Source organism: Ictalurus punctatus, chromosome 19 (assembly GCF_001660625.3).
Source record: "Ictalurus punctatus breed USDA103 chromosome 19, Coco_2.0, whole genome shotgun sequence".
Taxonomy (NCBI): Eukaryota; Metazoa; Chordata; class Actinopteri; order Siluriformes; family Ictaluridae; genus Ictalurus; species Ictalurus punctatus.
This window is the reverse complement of record NC_030434.2, coordinates 6,562,065-6,585,881: the sequence shown is the minus strand read 5'-3', so window position 1 is coordinate 6,585,881 and position 23,817 is coordinate 6,562,065. Positions and strand designations below refer to the sequence as shown.

At 38.4% G+C, this 23,817-nt stretch overlaps 1 protein-coding gene across 3 annotated transcripts in view; it reads right to left on the bottom strand.

The window, feature by feature from the left end:
- Positions 1 to 454: 454 nt before the first annotated feature.
- Positions 455 to 23,817, bottom strand: part of rab3ip (RAB3A interacting protein (rabin3)) — a 31,756-nt gene continuing 8,393 nt past the window's right edge. Inside the window, exons 2-12 of one of the 3 annotated variants that reach the window (XM_017494849.3) lie at positions 21,733 to 21,832; positions 20,750 to 21,019; positions 17,767 to 17,959; positions 10,767 to 10,862; positions 10,046 to 10,123; positions 9,408 to 9,611; positions 7,870 to 7,998; positions 6,664 to 6,776; positions 4,883 to 4,982; positions 3,207 to 3,276; positions 455 to 1,136 (exon numbers count right to left, since the gene is read on the bottom strand). In XM_017494849.3, the coding sequence (XP_017350338.1) occupies positions 1,054 to 1,136; positions 3,207 to 3,276; positions 4,883 to 4,982; positions 6,664 to 6,776; positions 7,870 to 7,998; positions 9,408 to 9,611; positions 10,046 to 10,123; positions 10,767 to 10,862; positions 17,767 to 17,959; positions 20,750 to 20,994 (1,311 nt within the window). In that variant the 5' untranslated portion in view covers positions 20,995 to 21,019; positions 21,733 to 21,832 and the 3' untranslated portion in view covers positions 455 to 1,053. The remainder of the gene's footprint in view (positions 1,137 to 3,206; positions 3,277 to 4,882; positions 4,983 to 6,663; positions 6,777 to 7,869; positions 7,999 to 9,407; positions 9,612 to 10,045; positions 10,124 to 10,766; positions 10,863 to 17,766; positions 17,960 to 20,749; positions 21,020 to 21,732; positions 21,833 to 23,817) is intronic. The other 2 variants (XM_017494850.3, XM_017494851.3) reach the window with 2 other exon arrangements.

The following is a 23,817-nucleotide window of genomic DNA, read 5'->3' as shown; positions in this document are numbered from 1 at the left end:
TTTGATATACCACTCAATCACCACTAGTTTTGAAAGAAACAGTCCTGGTAGTCTGGGACATAAGTAAGTAGAGCAGATCATGACATGTGTAACAGTGGTTCTACGACTAAGTGGAATAGTGACTGCCTGGCCACCATGTGTAGCCACTATATGCGGTCATGGTCACGCCTAGGAAAAAAGCACATGTGAATGCTACACTGGTTCTGTAGGAAACGGCCCACTACTTAGTCACTGTCCCCCCCCCATTTTAAAAACTATAAAACTGGTTAAGGTATTGGGTCAGATCATAACGCTTGAGTTCAAATCCCACCAAGCTGCCTCTGTCAGGTCCTTGAGCAAGACCCTTTACGCTCATCTGTACCACCATGCATTGTGAGGTAAACGGTTATTTTGTCCTGAACAGAACAAAATAGTGAAACATATTTGGCTTTTCATAGACAAAGAGGTAAACCAGTAGCTGTAGAGGTATACAATTTTATTCGGTGTTCCAGAAAGGCACTAAAAATCAAAATGGGGAAAGAGTGATGAGATTTGGAAGAAAGTACACAAAAAAAACTGATGAGACAGTTCCAAGAAAAACAGATGTACAGCACGTTCCACACACACAACAGCACAGCAACACGGCGCTAGCTAAATTTAGAATGAACTGAAAGCTCAAGAGGAGTTGATTGGTTGGGATAAGAGGCTTTCTTTTCTAGAACATACAGAATGGAAATCCAAACCCAGCATAGATTTATTTTATTCTCCTTCATGTAGCAGTTAATACACAAACTGAAATCAGGTAATCATAACTTCAGCAGCATATGTTGTACTTTACATAGGAAAGGACCTGAAAACAGACGGCTAATCACACACACACACACGTGCGCACACACACACACACACACATGCACACACACACACACACACACACACGTGCACACAGTGCTGGAGTGTTGAGGTGTGAGGAAAGAACTGGTCCCTGTGACACCTCTTTGTTAACTGCAGAACCCCCCTCGCCTGAACTTGCATGTGTTTCACTGAGACAAGTGTTCCTCCCTCGATGCTGACCAGTCACAGTTCATCTCTGAAGTAGCCCAGCTTGGCGTATGACATCTCCTTCCGCAGCTGCATGACCTCCCAGAACATCTGTTCAGCTGAATAAACGAAAAACATACCACGGACACTGACCAAATGTTTCCTGATTTGTGTGGAACAGTATAACAGAGCCCAAGTCAATTTACCTTACTCTTCAAAAATTAATACAAAACTTTACTCTGCATATAATTGATATTTGAAACTGTAGGAGCTATAAATACTCGGAATGTGCTGCATCTACCTTATCTGTTTCATGTACCATATTTGTGGCAGCATTTATTATTATTTTTTAAAAATTAAATCGTATACCATGGCGCGGTTGAATTCTCGAATCTGATTGGTCAGAAGGTGTGCACAGCTCAGACAGTGGTACCAGCTCCACATAATCCAAGACTAATAATAAACAGATTTGAAAACTGTGCTGTTTAAGAAAAATGTGATGTTTTTGTTCGGAGACAATTATTTAACATTTATTGAAGGAGTCTCAGGCGTCAGCTCTTTGTAACGGTCATGGTGCTTTGGGAAAGTCTTCAGTAATATACGCTTCATGCTCCGAGAGAGCGAGAGAGAGAGAGCGCGAGATTGCCAATATTTGAACTGACACTTGCTTTCTATTTTCTCATCTCTATGTTTTTATATGGACACTAATATAATGTGTTTATTCAGATTCTGATCATATGCTTATACAAACACTAAACTAACATGTTTTTATTAATAACAGTTCTTAATTTCTTGTAATGCTTTGAGAATACTTTTAATGTATATGGTCATGAGAGAGAGAGAGAGAGAGAGAGAGAGAGAGAGAGAGAGAGAGAGGACAGACTGGTGAAGGGACAACGGTTTATTACAGATAGAGCATAAATGAGAACAACTCACTTTTCTCTCGGACGTTGCGCAGCATTAAATCTAACTATGAACTGTTAAAATGTGCGAGGTGTGATTTGTTAATAAATTAAACATTGTAATCGTGAGCATCGAGCTGTGGTAGAAACAGACTCACACACTCCAGACTGTGCTGTTATGTACAGAAATTGCAGCACATCCTCTGTAGTATCGTGTACAATAAATGACTGAACTAAAGGCAGCTCATTGGTCAGAAAAGGAAGAGTTTTCACAGACGTTCACAAATTTTTCCATTTCACTGACCCTCTCTGGTGCAATTAGGAAACTGATGACATGTCTTGTTTAAAGACAGAAAAAAACAAAACATGATGAAAACAGAACATTTAAAGTTGATTTCAAAAGCCAGATTAACATGGTGAAGTGAAGCACCACTTTGAAACAAAACATAATGATGTTGTGAAGCTTTAAAAAGTAACTCTTTTCATCAGTGTCAGTTGTTTATAATCAACACAATTTATGTAAATATATTTTCATAGTTGAATACCCCTGATATAACTGACTTTTTTTTTTCTTTAAAATATGATTTGCACATCAAAGAAATGAGTGTTTTCTCATTGTTTTGTAACTACTGAAGGTGAGGATTAGTCTATATATACATATACAGCTACCATACCATAACTTTTTACCCTTCTTCTTTCACACTGTGTTTTCCTACCAACCATCACATAATATTGACTCAGATATAGTATGCTCCTTGCATGTCATGTATTACTGAATGCATTAGGTTATGTAATACAGACATAAACATTTAATGAGACTCCACTTTTGTAGCAAACGATTGTTGCTTATTAATGCTATTGCTGGTAATATCTCTAACATGGTTACATAATGCATAATACATTATAAGGATAATGTACATAATAATGTATACTGTTTTTATCAGTAAGGAATAACACGAGATAGACTGTGCAGTTATATGTAAATAATCCATGCTGGAGTGGTGTGATACGGCACAGCGCGAGTGTCGTTACCACCTCAAAGTGGACCAATGATTACTGTGTTTAATTTATTAATGAATGACGCATCACACATATTAATGGTTTCAAGTTAATTTTAGTGTTGTGGAACATCTGAGAGACAAGTTAGTTCCTGTTATCACGTATACATTATAGCTGTGATATTCCTCTCACTAGCCTCATTCTTGCTCTTGCTCTGTCAAAAATCAGAAACCTGCAGAAGTGTGTGTGTGTGGGTGTGTGTGTGGGCGTGTTGTCAGATTAGCTCACCGTCCTGCTGCTTGACCAGTCCTTGGTGGATGTAGCGAATGTAGGTAAAGAAGTTACAGACGGAGGTGATCTAGGATTAGAAAGGAGAGGTAATTTGACGGCAGCAACTAAAGCCTACATGAACATAACTGTACAGCATTTTGTGCACTTTTATTTCCAACAGTTTCTCCCTCTTCATCAGTCTGCTGCAATTCTTTATGTGTGCAAACTGACATGCCTCGGGGACATTCTGGAAATAGGGTACATCTGTGGGCTAAGTGAGATAAGTTGTAGTAAACAGGCTACTGTTCACAATGGCTCGTGATTCACATTAAGAACAAAAAACATGGAATTACCCCGAGGACAAAAAAAATTCTCATTGCAAAATGATCATGAAATGGTCTTCATCTGGGAACGTATATTCGGTAGTGTTTAGGGAGGTTTTAGTATGCCAGTAAGTTCTTTTGGCAAGGATAGCTTTTTAACATCAAGCAACCTGAATACATTTGTTTACGTCTCAATAAATCATATACAAATGATGAAAAACCAGTCTTCCTTTAAACTTCCTCTATATTCATGGATATAGCCATAGCCATGTTCTACTTCTTACTTATAAATTAAGGGTATGAATATGATAGAAGTGCACGATACGCTCCAAAAAGCAATCCAGTTAAACAAGTAATGACTCAATATACTTCAATTCACTACTGAGTTGAGTTAAATTTAACATGTTATTGATGCACATTTCACTAAACTTGCTGCTGGCTTGGTATTGTGTATCTGTGTTCCAGTGTAGCTATTACGTGTCAAAATCCAACATCTTTTATCTCTTCTAGTTCTATTCTCCATCTCTCTCAACACAAATTTTGAGAACTGCCTTTTTAACAGCAGTTGAGCGAGCCAGTAGTGTTTTCTTGTGGAGAAGGTTTAGATTGAAAGATGAGTCATTTTAGAACAACAACAAAATAGGAACATCTCTTTCTAAAAGGGAAAACAGGTTTGCAGCAATTTTCCAAAGACGTTTGAAACAGGCAGAATATATGGACTGAGTGTACCAATAACGTACCAATCTGAGGAACATTTAGAACACAGATGGTCTTCTTTGCATATATTTTTGTGTTTGTAACAGTACACACAGATCAGACCGATGACCTGACTTATAATTGGTATGCGGACTGACTAAACAAAGTTTATTTTTAAAGCAGTGGGCCTAGAAAGTCAAGCAGTAAATTTAAAAAAAAGCTCTGGTTTATAATCCAATTTTAACTGCTAAAGTATGAAGTGGAGTTGCAATCGTGATTCTATTCTCGTGACCCCACAGATATCGCCAAAAGATGCCTCTTAAAGCCAAATGACATCAGATTATATTTCTAAAAAGAATGCTAGACCAATTTGCTGATTCGAATTTTTTTTTTTTTATCCCCCTTTACATCCCTATTATTTATATGTTTTCTGCTTTACTGGGTTTTGTTTGTCTTCTGTAATAAGGTCAGGTCCTTCACAGGATCAATCAGTAAGGAATATATGTACATATTCACCTTTAAATAATATCCAAACCAAAAATTAAAAGAAAGAAGAAAACTTTCCATTCCAGATGATGGATGAGGCAAATATTGTTACTACACAACATTAGCTAATTACATTCAGGGCTGAAAAAGCTGAAAGGTCATTATGAAAAGCAGCAGGTAAACACTCACCCGATACCGACAGAATGGAGACACGTAATAGTAGTTGCTGGAGTCCCCGAATTTGATTCTGTGCTTGCAGGTTTTAGTCTGGCCACTGAGGGCGCATTTTCTGCAGATAAGAAAACATTTTCTTCAAATAAACATTTGCGCATATTAGAATCTGCTAACAGATGACATACAATATATAAATAATTAAGCAAATTAGGGTATGATATTTATCTATTGGCCTACACTAGTAACACCAGCTAAACAGACCTGGCTCTTATAAGGAGAAAAGGAACATGGGCTACAAAGCTAACAAGCAAGAAAGGCTGCATGGAGAATGGGGGGGAGAGAGAGAGAGAGAGAGAGAGAGAGAGAGAGAGAGAGTTAGAGAGAGAGAGAGAGAGAATGTACACTTACGTGACTATTTCAGACTTCCTGCCACTAGGGGGCGGCAAAAAAGAAAGAAAGGAATAAAGAAACAGAAGAGATGGAAAGCTCTGACAAACAGAAGACATTAGATAAAGCAGAAGCTTATGGGGAAAGTGGGTCGAATGTCGTGGAAAGTGTGAGAGCAAAAGCGGTGTATAAAATATATCCAATCTTTATACATCTTTTAGAAATCACACTGTCCTTGTGCTTCTTTGTTGAATCATCCATCATTGTGGAGGTATTGTAAATATCAAATGAATTAAAAAAAAAAACCCAAAAAACCCTAACCCTGGTCTTCTATGTGAGAGTATTTTATTTCATTACTCTAAATTATCAGAGTATGTGGGTGTGTTAATTAAAGCCCTCTGTCCTGACAATTACACACAAATGATTACACAAATCTTCCTGAGTGATTCAGTAATGCTGAGATCCTCAATACTAGCATGTTTCTTTATTTTTAAAACCACAGGTACACAGCAAGCGCTACGTCATGTAGCCTATACACTGTAAAATGTAATATTACAACTACACCAATATTACAATAAACCAAGAATAATGTCAGCTCACTTGTTAACTAAATACACTTCACAATGAGTGAGTGATCTGTGCCATTAATTCCACACCCATACACAGAGTATGAAAGAATGATTTCAAAAGAATAGCAACAATGGAATGACCAGATCAAATGATATAATATCCTATAAATGTGCTGTTTTTTTTAAAAAGGGTGTCTGCCTTTAAGAACCTTCTGTGGAATCCACAGCAAATGGGAATATGCATTTACACCCTGCAAGCCAACACAACTTCAGAAAGAATCTTACTTACTTAACTTTCTTATTTCCTTTACTTACTTGCTTTATTTACATACTTACCTTACTTTCAAACTTTCTAATTTATTAACTTCCTTACTTAAGTTCTAACTTACTTTACTTACCTGATTTGCTTGAACTTTCTAACATACTAACTTACTTAATTTCCACACTTCGCTTACTCACTCGCTTACCTACTTCATTTTCTACATACTTTGCTTACTTACTCAACTTTCTAACTTAATTTATTTACTTTCTTAACTTCCTAATTTACCTAACTTCCATACTTCCCTTGCTCAATTAACTTTACTTACTTAACTTTCTAACTCCATGCATTTACTTTCTAACTTACTTCACATACTTTACTTACCTGCTTTACTTACTCAACTTACATACTACACTTACTGTCTACTTTCTTTACTAACATACTTTAATTACTTAATTTACTTACTTTAATTAGTTAATTAACGTATGTATGTATTTATTCATTCATTCATTTATTTAAGAGTCCTCTTCACAGCATGCCTGCTGTTGTTGGTTAGGAATCAGGTGATTGGAAGTACTCACTTGGGCCCTCCACACTCCACAGCTGAGGCTTTGACTACTGGCAGCGGCTGGAATCCCACTGGCTCCACACTCAGTGTGTTTCTCTCCACAGCCTCTAAGATCGCTGAGCCCAGCTATATTTATAAAAAATAAAATAAAAGATAAGTTAAATTTCACCATCTGTCAATTTCTTACTACAAATCATTTAACATAAATTGTTTGTCTATAAACGTCTTAATGTTTTATCTTCCTACACAAAAGTATAGAAACATCTGAGGCTACAGTGGGCATAGGCTCAGTGAAACTGGACAGACTTGAAAAAGACCAGGCGATGTTTTTCCAAATTCAACTACCCAGTTGATCCTGTGAACACTGCAGCCTCAGGTTCCTGTTCTTGGCTGGCAGTAGTGGAACCTGATGTGGACTCTGCTGTTGTATCCCTCAATATTTGATGTCTTCTGAGATGCTTTTCTACTCACCACGGTTGTAAAGAGTGCTTAATTGAGTTACTATAGCCTTCCTGTCGGCTTGACCCTCTCTCACTCACAAGGCGTGTAAGCTCTAGAGACTAGAGAATGTTGTGTATGAATCAGCAGGAGATCAGCAGTTTATGAAATATTCAAACCAGCCAAGTCACTGAGATCACATTTTCTCCTTAATTCTGAGGAAATCAACATTAACCGATATATGAGCTAAGGATAGAAGGCAGTTCAATAAATATCTTTGAGATAGTATTTGTAGTTATACTGTATAATTTGTCAGGATGAAATAAACTCGTATGTAAAATGAATTCTCCCTTCCGTCCTAGGATATAACTCATGCAAATCTGATGGCCCAGGTGATCATACTGAGGTTACCACACCCACCAGGTTCCAACAAAACGTCATGTCACATTTACTCACAGAAGTTCAGGTGTCTAGTTAATGTTTACCTTATCGTGCCAAAGGTGTGCAATTAACACTGTAGCAGGAACAAATATGTATTTATACATTTATCATGGTACATATTAACAGAACATTAGGACGCTACTAATAGTGCTCATATTAACAGCTATTCTGTATACACCAAAATTATGGTATAACAGAAAAGGCAGTCATTTATTAGTAATTAAACTAATATTTTGTATTTGGACTTAATACATAAGCAACACAATCCATAAGAATGAAAATCATGTCTTTAATATTAACAGGATGACAAAGCTTTATAATTTAAGGCGGGTGCACACACCTCACTCTTGCAGAACGTGAGACATGGATAAATGTCCTCTCTGTAGATTCGGTCCAAGAAAGAGCAACTCCGCTCAAACGTGGGTTCCTCCTTCCATGCCTTAAACTCATTAAACAGAATGGAGTCCACCTACATACGTGCGCACACACACACACAAACACTTAATATTACATAAAAGAAATATTATTACATTACTACTACTACTATTATATCAAATAATGTCAAATTCAAACATATTTGGATTTATAAATATATTAAATATATATATATACACATGAGGGATCTCAGAACGAATTTCACTATGTGAGTATTATTCGGATTTTTATTAGTACATTCATTCCAATAAACATTCTTAGACAATCTACATCATAATTTGAGATCAAATGATTTTGATCTTTAATTCTACCAATGCCAGTCTAAACATCGAAACACACATCTCAGGAGTGGACGAGTGATAAATTCATCAGCTAGGCCACTGGGCACGGGAAAAATTCATGTTGCGTTTGCTCAGAAACCTAATTGTTCAGGCTATAAAGTAGTAGCTAAATGCAGTGTGGTAATGTATGGTAACCTACTAAAGTGTAATAATAAATAAAGAGTAAGGGAAACAAACAAGTAGCAATATTCCCTATCCTCTTCTAAAACGTTTCTATTCTGTTTCTGATTCTGAAAAGATGATCCATGATCCACGCAAGCATTAACAGTTAAAGTGAATAAATATAAAATTGCAATGAAAAAAGAAAAGAAAAAAAAAAACAACGGTCTACCATCAACTAAATGTGTACTTGTGTAGCAGCTGACAAAATTACATGTAGTGTGGGATACAGTTTAGGGATTAAGGCAATTCCTCAATCTATTATTCATAAGATTAACAAACGGTTAACAATTAATGACTGATAAACACAAGGCAGAACACAAGGCCCATAACTTCAAATACAAAAATATTTTTCCACCCTCAAATATACCTTTAATAAGACTTAGAAAAAAAAAAAAAAAAAAAAAATCCACCACTGAGGTACAACTTCAACTTAACATGCATAGGCTAATCTGCACACACCAGCTTGTAGCTTTAGCTAATTGAAAAAGCATTGCAGGAGGAACATCACAAACGACTTGTGATGAAATATCCCAGAGAGCAAATCCATAGATCAAATGGTTTGTATTTAAGAACGTAAGCATTTCAGCCTTGATTAAGTGCAGATTTTGTTTTCTTTCTGTGTTTGCTAGATGAACTAAACACATTTGAGATGAACTGGAACACCGACTGCACCCAAGACCTCCTCACCTAACATCAGGACCTGACCTCACTAATACGCTTGTAGCTGAATGATCACAAATCCCAACAGAAATGCTCCAAAATCTCCAAAAGCCTTTGCAGAAGAGTGGAGGTTATTATAACAGCAAACACAGGGGGATTACATATGGAATGGGATGTTCAACATGTACACATGAATGTGATGGTCAGGTGTCCACAAACTTTTGGCCGTATAGTGTATGATGAGTGTGTAGAGAGTACAGAAATTAAACAGGTCTCTTGCCTCCTTGCAGTCACGTACAATGGGCTGAGTAACACTAAGCTCCTGCTGGCTGCCCAGCATTGCACTACTGGTGCTCTTGTTTCGCACGTGGCCTTTCTTAAATGGCACCTTGGAGCCAGATGGCAGCTCCTTACATGGTGACGTAGGAGACGTGGACAGAACGAGTGTCTTCAGTGCAGCCACCTCGGCCTGGAGAACATCAATCTGTAGAGAGGTGGAGAAAAGCAGAGGAAAAGAGGGAGGAGGGATAAAAATGACAAATATTTGTAATTTTGTTTGCAATTGACCTTTTTATTATCCGAACAGATGTTCATTAATTGAGTAGAAAATAAAAATATATTTTGCCATGAATCCAATTTAATCATGTATTTAATAAATCATTATCATGAACATGAGCTAAATTTAAAACAGTCTATAACAGACTACAATATTTAAGGAGTATGAAAATGTATTAGATGCAAATCTTAATCAATGAATAAAATCTGAATTAAGTCTGTTCATCCAGATGCAGGTTTGTGAAAAGCAGGTACTGGGACTTCTCTGATGGGATGAATAAAGTTTCTATGCGCTGAAGCTAACATTTCACTCCAAAACTCCAACCCACAGACCAAACACCCAACATATCCACTGTTTCTCACCTTCCCGAGGGCTTCCTTCAGCTGCTTCTCTGCTGTGGCCTGCTTCACGTTCGCTTCTCGCACCATCTTATGAGCCTCCTGTTGAGACAGCGTTCACGTCAGAGTTGGATCAGCGTCCCAAGTGTCCCACATATCCATCATTTTCCATTATTCCCCACACCGAGAGCCAACCCAATCCAGTCAAGCTTGCATCATACACACATACACACACTCAAAAGAGAAGCGAGTTAGCCAACATCTCTACGAATGACAGTGGAGACACAGGAGAGGTAGGAAGCGATGTGAAACAGAAATAGAAATGAAGTAGGAGGGTACGTGAAGCGAAAAACCATGACAAAGGAATACATGAATATAGAAAGACAAACAGCTACTCAAGCAGCTTATCACCACATCATGATTCTCACAAGTGAATCTTTTTTTTTTTTTTTTTTTTAAATCAAATCTATTTTTCAGTAAGATTTTCCACTGAACTATAATTTCTTTCCCCATATCTGCTAGCTGTTTCTTCATTATAATGTCCAACAAAGCTATAATTATGTAGATTTCCATATTGCCCCAACTGATTGTAATGATCAATACTGATTAAGTGTTTGAACTTTTTGTGCTACGCAGCTGCTGAGAAGCTCTGTATCTTGGCAGAAATGCCAGTTAACATAGTAAAAAACACACCATTTTTTTTTTTGACCAGGAAGGAGAAGAAACCAAACAAATGAAAACAAACCTCAAACAGGCTAGCAGTGAGTTCCTCCAGCTCCTGCCCCAGCTGGTCCCTGACTTTAGAAAGTCTCTCACACTCCTCGTCTTTTAACTTAAGCTCCTTCAGGCAACAAACAATGAAATGAAGAAAAAAAGAAAATGGGAAAATAATGAATGAAGGAACCAAAAATGGGTAGGGAAATGTGGATTTTACTTTTCTTTTCAGTGGCCCGGAAAATAAGAAAAGAAAAAAAAAAAGAAGTCATGGCTGTATCACAAATGAGTGTCATCTGAACACACTCCGTAGACACACTAGACCGTAGCGAATTTAGTTTCTCAGTAACCGTGTCCACTCGATAAACAACTTCAGTTTCTCAAGGCAGAGCAAATTAATGTACTCTATACAAAATAGATGAAAGGAAGATCAGGTTCATTAGTGAGATGTGAGTGTTAATGACATATTACTGATATGGGTATATTAGCTCCAGAATGATTGGCTCCCTTGATAAAGATGGTTTAAAACAAATCAAATCTGATGCCAAATGGAGTCGATGGGGATTCCTCCACCAGTCTCGTTATTTTTCTTACTGATTTGTACGCCAGAGCTACCCTTAAAATATACTTCAGTGAGGAAGGAAGCTATTGAAGAAAAACTTCAGACATTTGACCTTGCTGTGACCTTGACCCTATTTGACTCAATTTCAAAAATCAAATCAGTTCATCTGCTTGTGATAACTCCATATAAATCCTACAAACATTCAACAACTTGTTCTTGAGATATCGCACTTACTAGACGCTCAGACAGATACACGGACAAAGGCACTGACAGGCCAGTGGCAAAAATCTAGCCAAGAATGGGCCTTGAGGTAATGAACATTAACGTGTTAGTAACATCTTTGTTTGACAAACATGAAGAAAGCTACTGAAAAAAAACTATTTCAGATATTCGACCTTGTTGCAACCTTGCCTTTAATCTAATCAGTTCATCTTCTGGTTCCAATGATAACTCCATATAAATCCTACGTACATTCAGCCACTCGTTCCTGAGATATCATGCTAATGAGAGACTTGGATGGACAGACAGACAAGCCCAAAACATAATGCCTAATCCAACCAGTGGCATAAAAAGGTTATGAAAAATGTTTTTGTGGTTAAATTGTTTAATCTCACATTGAAAATATTATCAAAAAGAAACTTTTATGAACCAATTGTAACTCAAGCATATTGCCAATTATGTTCACCTGAATGTGTTCACTTTCACAGCCTTCCATGACTGTTTCACTGGGGCATCAATATGAGGTGACACAGAAGACAAGAGAGTAAATAAAATGAGACCAAAAAAAAAGTGTTGGCCTTTTATAAATTGAAAAAAATTTTATATATATATATATATATATATATATATATATATATATATATATATATATCCCATATCCAGAAAAACAATGATGAAATCGGAGCTGTAATGCACAATGAGAAGCAATTGGTTTCCCCAAGGATCATGGTTAGAGATTTGCACAAGCTGGTAGAATTCAGGAGTCTCCAAATCTACAGTTAGACACCACCTCTGTCAATAAATTATTTGGAAGCTGTGCCAGAAGAAAGACTTTTCTTCCATCCAACCCTAAATGTAAGCATACAGAGTTCATTATACACGTCTGGAACTTTGATTGTGACCAGGTTCTATGGTCAGATGAGACAAAAATAGATAAGTCTGGCAGCAAGCACTCAAGGTGGGCTAGGCGTAAGTATTGTGGAGAATTTGAGAGGTTGAGGAGCTGTTTTTTCATCCAAAGGCCCTGCAAACCTTGTTGGGATACATGGCAAGTCCATGAAGTACTACTTTAGTACTATTTAAAATGAAAATCTAGCCAAGAAGCTACAACTGGGTCGTTGTTAGAGCTTCCAGCAGGATAATGATCCAAATCGACAAAAATGGTTCAGTGATAACAGAATAAAGTTTTTAATCCCAATCCCCTACCCATTGAAGAGGAGGGGGTCTGCAAAATAGAGAGATTGTGAATTGAAGAGTTGGTCTCAGATTCCTTGCTCTGTATTCTCCAATCACATCAAGAATTATACAAGATCTATAGAAGAAGGGCTAAATGAACACAGTACTAAATGCCAGAGTGCCAATAACTGACATTTCTTTCACATTTTCACTGTGAGATTAATCTAATTACCACAAAGACATTTTTTCATAACCTTTAAAAAAAAATAATTACCACTAATTCTGGAGATGACCTTGAACACCCTCTTCCTGTGCTCTTGTATTCAGAGATGGCAAATACCCCAACCCATACACGCAAGCACTTCTAGTGTGCACGTGATCTGGGCTTTTAATTAAGTGTCTAAAACACTGCATCAGCATCAGGCAGATAGTGACACAAAGCAAAAAAGAATACATCAAAGAACAGCAATACAAATACATAGGAATTATACACCAAATAAGTACAGTTAAGTGCTAATCAGATGTAGAACCTTTGTAGACAAGTCAGATATACGAATCAGATAGTGCATGATTACTGTATAATTGTATTTTATGATGCCCAAGAACAAATTATACACGTCTGTTAGCAGTGAGCAGAAATGGCTTCCATATAGCACTCCACGCTACACCGTAGTTGGGTCATCTTGCTACAGAATCTACATCTCAAACTTTTAAAGATGGGACTTTTTCTTCCAATCAAATTACTATGCCTTGCTCCAAAAAAGCTCATTGTGTAGTGATGTTTGTTGTAGCGATTTCCTTCTGAAAACTGGTGCACGGAAATACAGAGCCAATCGGATTGCAGCCTTCAAGATCCTGAAGGTAGTGGCCAGAAGAGTATACAAAAGATATCCCATATGGCCAAACATATGTGGACACCTGATCATCACACCTATATGAACTTGTTGGATATCCCATTCCAAAACTATGAGCATTAATATGGAATTCCAGAGACAGTTTGGAACTTTTTAGTGAGCGACGCAACAGACGATAGGCGACTTTTACACACTACACACTCGTGTGGTCTGCCGCTTCATGGTTGAGCCATTGTTGAGCACTTACATTTGACCAGGCAGAAAATTCACAAACTGACATCCTATGACAGTGCCGTTTAAAGTCACTGAGCTCTTCAGTATGACCTTATGCACTTGTTAGCAATGGGCGTGGTTGAAAGACCTGTACTCAATAATTAGGAGGGGTTTCTACACACTTTTGGCCATGTAGTATACATCACTCCACTGCCTGTTAGTGGAGCATCTGAGGTGAGACAAAACAGACAATGTAGCACATGACTGATGCTGTCCGGTCCTGTGAGACTGTTTATTTAATCCCACTACCGCTCACTCTTGAAGGAAGTCTAACCAATCCTGCCCGCTCCCACCCACATGAGAGAGAAAACCGGCTGAGACTTTTTAGTTGTGTCCCACGGGTCCCAGTCTAATGCACACCTTCAGCTCTCTGTGTAATAATGTTGCTATTCATAGCAGACTATAATTGCTGGTGCTAGTGAACATAAATATAAGAACCAGTAATTCAGATGACAACTGTACAAGGAGATAGAACAAACGGTGTACTGTTGTGTAGCGAGTGGCTGAGAGAGCCGTTCTGTATTAACCAGTTGAGGGATATGAAAAGTCAGATTTAACTTAGTGGCCATCTCCAAGTCCTCCTCGGTTACCCCCTCAACCATATACCACCTTCATAGTGCTGATCTGCACTTCATTTTTTTTTTACAGGAATTTTATTTCTTCCCATGCAAATGCCTCATCCAGAGCATCACTGAGAGTCTTAGTCGCTTCCTGTGACAATTTCCTCTCTGTCCTCGTAATCACAGGGTGCCAGTGAACAAAATCAGATCGGTGTATTATATGGTGGTGGTAGCTGAACTAGGCTATAATCTGTTCTGTCAGGTGTTGGCAGAAATGTTGAACAAGAAGCTTCACACTGTCTTAGAGCAGGTCCTGTGCTTTATTTGGTGCTTTCAGCATATGATGATGTAGGACTCTCTTAATGGTGGATGTACATACAGAACTTTGGTACCTGATGTCTTAAACTGATTCACCAGTTCCTTTATTGTTGTCTTGGGTCTTGGGGTTCAGTTGAACCTTTTGGACCAAAATCCTGGAAGTTAATTTGTGCCTCCTTCCTGAAAGTCTGTGTGGTCCCGAGTTTTTTCGCATACAGTTTTTTGTACAGATGCTTATGGTACCTTTAGTTGGTTAGGAATTGCTCCTAAGGAGGAGCTAGACCAGTGGCAGTCCAAAAATGTTTTTTTCTGAGGTCCTGGCTTGGAGCTGCTTATATTTTCCTATGTTATCATGGGTAAAAAAGTCACTGCCTCTAAAGTAGGCCCTTAAATACAGGCACAGGTGCACTCGTAATTAACTACTTATTAAGGCGATTGGCCAATCAGAAGTTTCTAAAATGTCATTACATCAATTTCTGTAATCTTCCAGCAGACTGTTTCAAGAGACAATCAACTTGGTTTATGTAAACCTGCTGGAGTTCTGATATAGTTAGTTAAATCTGAAATAAATTTGTCTCTAATCAATTGCTATTAATGATCTCTGATGTGAATAAAGTAGATGCCCGAATTGATTCACCAATAGAAATGTATGGCAACATGAACTGGGTGGTGTTTTTAAAAATGAAGTTTTATCTTCAGCCTAGGTATACTTAACTGTTACCCTCAACTGCGGCCATGAAAGTACCAAGGAGTCTGTTTTCAGACTGGACGCGAGTAAATTTCTGACCTTTATACAATTATAATAATGTCTACTCCTGTGGCAGTCTGAGTTACAGAAACACTCCTTCAAGTTACTCTAAAGCTTATAGGACATATTCTTTATTGTATCCTTTCTAGGGTATTAATCTGAGTAGACTGATCAGTGAGTGTCACACAGGTCTCCTCCTAGAACATTTAATGGCTTCTCTCCACACAGAATAGCACAAAGCCATCAATGTTAGGGTTTGCACTAGGACTGTGTTCCTGCAGCCAAGTCTCAGTGAAACACATAAGACAACTCACTCTATACCATCTGTCTCTCCACAGTATTGCTTTCAGCTTCACCAGTGATATCACATTCTCCATCATGCTGAGGGCAGATAGGGTTTAAAATCTCCTTCTTCTCCTTCCTATATGTTAATACCTGCCCTACATCCAAAATGGCTCTACTCATAATCTTTGGGGATTAGGGGCTTACTGTGAGTAAACAATGCTGTACATTGTGTTGTAGCCAGCAGTCCAAGTAAAAGAAAAAGCCAAGAGCATGTCTTGACACGTTGATACCACATAGGGAGAATAAATAGATAGAGATAAGGAGGAGGAAAAAAATAATGTAGATCAAAACACTGATTAAAGGGGGGAAAAAAATAGCTAGATGATATAACCATATAGCCATATGTAATAATAATGAAATGCACAATGCTAAATATAAAAGCAAAAAAAAAAAAACAATATAGATATAGGAATTGAGCATTGGGCAGCTTGAATACAAACTGTCATGTATTTCATGTATGTAGAGTGCTGAATCACTAGCCTAGCCTTGGTATTGGCTTCAGATATTTACACCAAACTGTAGTCTTCCTGACCTCTCCACGTCTCTGTTCATTTCTTCAGCAGTCTTTTTAATATTCTGATATCTGTTGCACTATAATCAAGAAAGAGCCTTTACATTATATACATAAATCCATCACCACACATGGAAATACACACAGCTCCATCTCTAAGTAGCAGCAGTTACTATAGCTTCCACGGCAAAAAAAAGACGTCTTCGCTAGTGAAGATATCTCGAATGTAATCAAATGTATCCAGTATTTAATAATAAAAGATTACAATAAACCAAGTATAAGATTAGTAAACCTGTTTCTAGACATTTAAAGCTTTCAAATATTTTTATTCTATTAGCAGGCCATTTAGCTTCTTTCTAGAAATACACGCTAAAATTTAGCAAAACTATCTGCTAATAGAATATGAGTATGTTTAAGATTATGTTTGAAATGAGTAAAAATGGATAGAATTTGGTTTTGTAATCTTTTAATAAGAAATACTAGCTCAATCTGACTTTAATGAAGTCTGATTTATTTTCGTTTGCTAAGATTAACAGAGCTGGGATGGAAAATATGGTGGCTAAGGGCCAGCTTTCTGTCTTTACTGAACAGCTCTTCAAACCTGAGTCTTTATCACACACAATTCCTATTTGCTCATTACTGTAAATGGACACTTGACTCTCCAAAATTAAATCACCCAATTAACAATAAAACTATTTTTTTATCCGCAGCATCCTGTGTCTACCACCGTCTCACTGCAATCTGAGTCTCCAGGAAAACAAACATTCCAAGAAAACTGTTACTGAGCCAGTACTCTGTGCTAAATTTGGTGAACGCTAAACACTGTCTACTTTTAACAGAGAAGTGGGTAGATGAAGTGTTTGCGCTTATCGCGATGACTTATCCGTTTATTTTACAAACGAATCATGACTTTACAGTTGAGTCATTCTTATTCACATGGAATAAGAATAAGTCACTGTATGTAACAGAAATGTATCCGAGTATCCGTTTATTTTGTAAACCTTGCTGGGCTGCCACATACTTTATTCAATTCGTATCATGTAAACTGCGATTGGATCCGGAGCCGCTCCCGGGAACACTGATAGTGAGGTGGGACATTCGCGCACACACACATTCACACACTCATTCACACCTAGAGGAAATTTAGTGTACTCAACGGACGCAACTGCAGAACCCTGATGAAACCCACACGGACAGTAACCTGAGCTCAGGGTCGAACTGAAGAACCTGGAGCTATGTGGCGGCGGCAATTGCTGACTGCTGCTGTTTTCAATCAAACACTTCTAGCATATTAGTGACTGCTGTGTAATTTTATTTGATGGAATATTATTTTATATAATTACTGAGATAAAAGCAGTGCTTGATACTGGACTTTTTATACTGTAGTGTAAGGTTATGGATATAAACTGCAATGTGGATGTTTACTGTTACAGGGATAATGACGTGGATTTAAGTAATCCCTCACCCTCTGAGCTTTGGCGAGCTCTTCCTTCAGCCGCTCGTATCCTTTTTCTCTGACTTCCATCACAGAAGGGCTTCTGAGTCGTGATAGGCTGTCTGTGCTCAGGCTCAAGGGATCTTCTCCCTCTTCGCCCAATAAGGCGCTCCCATCACCTGGCCCTCCCTCCTGTGAGGCTGAGCCCTCCAGTCCAGGCAAGCTGTAGAAACAAAGAACACGGTGTTTATGCGACTTAATAATGAGCATGATGGACGATTAGCTGGCTGCAATCGAGACAAATTTATATTGCAGGTCTTTAAAACTGTGAAATGTTTTACACCTTCTTTGATACAGTAACAACGTTTAAATTTGGGGGATATGAAAGTGCTTTGAAGTAATATGTCCTTGCAGACATGCGCTTAGTGACAACTTTATTAGGAACACCTGTACACCTGCACATTCGTGGCATTATCCAATCAGCCACGAATGTGGCAGCAGCACAATTCATAAAATCATGCAGATACAGGTCAAGAGCGTCAATTCATGTTCAGATCAAACATCACCATGGGGGGAAAAATGTCATTTCAGTGACTCTGATTGTGGCATTGTTGTCTGTGTCAAACAGGCTGGTTTGAGTATTTCCAAAACTGCTGATCTCCTGGGAGTTTCACACACAACAGTCTCTGGAGTTTATACAGAATGGTGTGAAAAACAAAAAATGCCCAGTGAGCAGGAGGTCTGTGGGCAGAAATGCCTTGTCGATGAAATAGGTCAGAAGAGAATGGTACGATATGACAGGAAAGCTACTATAACTCAAATAACCACGCTTTACATCCACGGTGAGCAGAAAAGCATCCCATAAAGCACAGCATGCAGTTAATGAAATTGGGTTAAGACGTTGGATTTCTGATCGGGAAGTCATGAGTTCAAATCCCAAGACCACCAAGCTGCCACTCCTGGGCCCCTGAACAAGGCCCTTAACCCTCAACTGCTCACTTGTATAAATGAAAGTCACCCCAGATAAGGTCATCTTCCAAATACCATAAATGAGGAAATTAATTAATTGCAGAATGCTCTATTAATTTTGACCATGAAAAATATGTAAGCCATGTCTAAGACCCACTTTTAAAACTTGCATTAGATGAATGAAAAGTCAAGATTGCATTTAAGCACATTAAAAAAGAAAAACAGACTGACCACCTCCACAGATAGTCTGGCTTGCATAGTGAGCAGATCTCTGACTGCAGTTAAATACAATTTGGACAATGTGTTCACATCAGCCTGCAATTACGGAGAAACGATCCACCCACAGGAAATGGCATCACATTATTATTTTTTCTTATTCCTGGGGGGGAAAAAAAGTCGACTCCATAATTGCTGCAAATAAAGCATGTCTTTGTTCATGTCACCTCCAAGGACACAGCATTCGAAAACCACCACTTTGTTGGCAAAGGACAAGTAAGTACAGGCTGTACAATAGAACGAGCTCTCATGATCCTACTCCTGCCATGTTCACAGCTGGCCGACTTCCCACTTATTTGCATATTGTGTTGGAGAAATCACCATGTTAATCCCCATGAGTACACAACGCAGTACACAACAGTGCTGTTCACCAATCTGATCAGAAGGTATTGATTGAATTTCCCACAGGTTTATTTTATTTATTAATGCACTCATTTTAATACATTATCATTTCTATAGTAACAGCTATTTCTCAGTGAGACGTATAGTAGACAATCTACATAATCCAGAAAGCATTACCATTGAGAGAGAGGGGGGGGGGGGAAAAGATGCTGTTCTGGGAGCAACCGTTTATAACATAAGTGAAAACCAACTTGTTTCACAGACATTATGCAAAATTAAATGCAACTATAAATAGATACAAAGTATGTAATTTTTCAACGATGAAATAGTTATTGTTCTGTTTGTGGACACCTGACCATCACACTCGTATGTGCTTGTTGAACATAACTTCCCTCTTCTGGGAAGGCTTTCCACTAGATTTTGGAGCGTGGCTGTGGGGATTTGTGATCATTCAGCTACAAGAGTATTAGTGAGATCAGGTACTGAGGAGGTCTGGGGTGCAGTCGGTGTTCAGTGGGGTTGAGGTCAGGGTTCTGTGCAGGATACTCAAGTTCTTCCATTCCAACCTTCACACACCATGTCTTCAGTGAGCTCGCTTTGTGTACAGGCACATTGTGATGCTGGAACAGGTTTGTGCCTCTTAGTCCCCGTGAAAGGAAATTGTAATTTTACAGAATACAGAGACATGATATACAATTGTGTGGTTCCATCTTTGTGGCAACAGTTTGGGGAAGAAGTACATTTGGGTGTGAGGGTGAGATGTCCACATACTTTTGGCCACATAGGGTATGTGGATAATCATTCAGCATGTTGCATTTTTGATGCACATGACCTTAAGTATTAAATACAACATAACGTTCTGTAAAAACGTCAGTTCCTTCAAACTGTTACTAATGGAACGGTAAATAAAGCCACAGGAGAGTTTGGGGAAAGAGGAATCGAGGAGTTGTATTTTCTGTCTTCTGATGAACAGCAACATTTTCATACTGAATAGCTTTTTTTTTTTTTTTTTTCATTTTTCCAGCATTTGTTTCATTTTAATAAAGTAAAGCATGTCTTTTTAACATTCATAGTTATATGTGTAATAAATTGATTATAATTATATATTTTAGGTAAAAAAAAACAAAAAAATAAAAAAAAAAAGATCCCAATTCCAAAATCCAGAATTCAATAAGAAAAAACACACCATATCAACACTGTGTCCACTGGGTTATGTATAAAACCATTAATTAAAAAAAAAAAACCTAAGTAGTAGTTCTAATTACATTAAATTTATTTATTTAAAATATAATTTCTTGGTTCTTTGTGTCTGCCCAAGCATTTTTGAATCTGAGGGGCGAAGATATAAATGTAACCTCAGAGAAACTTCACCGGTAGAACACGGATTTCCAGTAAACATAAGCACTCACCAGCTCCTCATTATTACCTGCCATTGTGCGGCTCATCGTTGTCCAGGTCTCTGGGAGCAGGGTAAACTGGCTGGGTGGGTAACTGGTCGACATAGAGAGCATTAGGAGGACAGGGGTTAGAGGTCAGGGAGTGTGTACGGTACAGCGTACTGGGTGGTGCGCTGGGCTTCGGAGCGTGTGGCTCGTTGATGCCGTGCAAGTCCGGGGTGGTGGGTGATGCCAGGTTCACCTCGTGGAAACCTTCGAGGGGTTCGCTGGCCATTGTCTCAGGGTCATAGTATACTCATCTAGGCATGAAGAGAAATTCGCGTTAGGAAAACGACTAATACGTTCTGGAAAGATACTAAAACCTGAAGATTTGAAACGTTTCAGGTCAATTATACGTTTAAAGAACAAATCCAGCGAATTTAATTTCATGAAAATGGCCTAAACAGTCCAAAAGCAAGTAAATAGCGTCTTTCCGTCCCCAGAGATTACGCTGGTGACACAGATGGTGTTTGAACAACAGGAAAAAAAAAAAACTTGCTGGAGTTGCTCTTTATGGATTAGACGGTGCAAAACATGAACTGGGAAACCCCTTTAAGCCGGTTTATTTTCACTTGCCGTGTAGCTACACTCATTAACCATTTTATCAGATAGAATTACAATACAGGTGTACAGTTACTGACTGCATCCCATCTGTTGCCATGTACTTCATCGGCTCCAGTCTACCAGCTCCATAAGAGAAAAAGAACCAACTCAGGACCACAGTGACCGGATATTGTTTGGATGATGGATTATTCCTGAACATGGTAGTCGCATGTTATACTGGGGGGAGGACGGACCGGTATGAGCGTATCAGATGCAGATCTCTTTCCCTGATGGACGGAGTTGAGGCAAAGCAATAAATGGTCTACAGTCGCTAACCATTTTATGATCACTTGTAAAACTAAGGGAAGGTGTACATTTAGATTTGATTAAACTACCACACTTCCAAACTCTTAAACAGCAAGACATGTACCATTCTGAAGAATGCATATGTAATCCTTTAGACATGTCTCAGTAGTGCAGAAGGAACGTCCAGTAAACGATGTGATGTCCACTCCTGGCTTTCTCACTACCTTAAGACAAAGGAATAAACAGAACATCGGACATGAAGTAAGCTACCAGTTACTGAGGTAGCTCATACACTCATGATAATATACCCCCCCACCACACACACACAGTCATTCAATATCTGAACATCAACAGGGCAGCAGAACGCTGATAAATATTTAACAAATAATAAAAGCTACACAGTAGTTGTCACACCATGAACGTTTAACAGTAAAGCAGCATGTGGGAGTGATATAGGACTTCCCCACACACACATTCCTAACATATCACACCCATACACACATTCCAAAGGTTAATCTACTGAGTCAATGACTAAGAGTCTTTTATTGTTGCATTAATACAAAAAAGAAAACCCAGCCGGTTTGCCTGCTTTTGAGAATAGCGTGGCCCACTGTCTGTCAGAACGGTTGCCGTGGCGACAGGCTTGCCGTTGCCCAAGTGCCAGTCCCACCCCTGACACCGCAGCTGTGTGTGTTAACAGACACGACACTTTACCACCATACCAAGTGTTGCCATCTGTCTAGATTACTGTGTGAATAAAAAAAGTAGACAGATTTCTCTACTCATATACAATGAGGAGAAATACGCATTCAGTTTTTGTTATTTAATATACTTCAAAGTGCACATATACAATTCAAATTTACACACATAATGTGTTTTGATGTTGTACTTGTAAATATGAACAAAAAAAACTATGTATTCGTAAAACAATATACAAAGATATGCTTTAAAGTTCTAGCAAGCAAAAAAAAAAAAAAGAAAAAAAAAGAAAAGATATGAAAAGATATAAAAGACTGTGCCATTGTTTGGGAAGATTTCACACAAGAAGCAGCAATCATGGTGAAGGTGAAGGAGCTTCCTAAAGTCTTTTTATTCACATTATTAAATAACAGTCCAGTGGTCGGAAAAAAGAGAGTACGGAACCATAGCAAAAACCTTAAACACCCCGGTTAGTATAACTGGTGTGATAACAGGCAGGTGGAAAGTTCATAGAACTACAACTAAAGGTTAAACCACGCGAGATATCCACAACACACTCTCATAAGAAGAGGAGTCACTCAAAAAGAGTTGCAGGATGACCTGAAAGCAGCAGAAACAACAGTTACACAGAGGAAAAATAAGCAACGGACTGCAAAACAATCATCTACATTACTACACTTTACACAAAACTACACTGCTAAAAAAACACAGCGATGTGCGTCTAAAGCACCTAAACAAATCAGACGAAAACAAAACAGATCTTTGGCAATAATTCGGTTCGTCATGTTTGGAGAAAGAAGGGTTGTATGTATGATCACAGAAACACCATAAACACAGTGAAGCATGGGGGTGGGAGCATCATGAAATGGAGCTGCTTCTCTGGAAAAGCTACTAGGGCATTACATCATCGAAGGAAGCATGAATGGAGCAATAATGTACTGGTACATGTTTGAGAAGAATTTAATCTTGCTGGCCAAGAAACTGAATCTGGGGAGAAGATTGACATTTCATCCCAAACATACAGCCAAAATCACTCATAAAACGCCTTACATCTCCTGAATCTACACTGTATTTATATAAAATAATCTATTTAGCAAAAGTCAAAGGTTCTAGCATTATTAACAAAAAATACAAGCAGACCCATACCATGTGTCAGTGAATGGGTCGACTTCATGCTAACACTAGTGCAAATAATAAAACATCCTTTGACGGACTGATATATATCTACAATCTGCAGAAATGTTTGGATTTATAAGCAACTAGCTGAGTGTCCATCCATCCATCCATTTTCCATACTACTTATCCTACAAAACGTCACGGGGAAGCCTGGAGCCTATCCCAGGGAACTCGGGGGATATGCTGGACAGGGTGCCAACACATCGCAGGGCACAATTGCACACACATTCCGGATAACTTGGAAATTCCAATCAGTGTACAGTGCATGTCTTTGGACTGGGGGAGGAAACCAGAATACCCTGAGGAAACCCCCGAAGCACGAGGAGAACACACA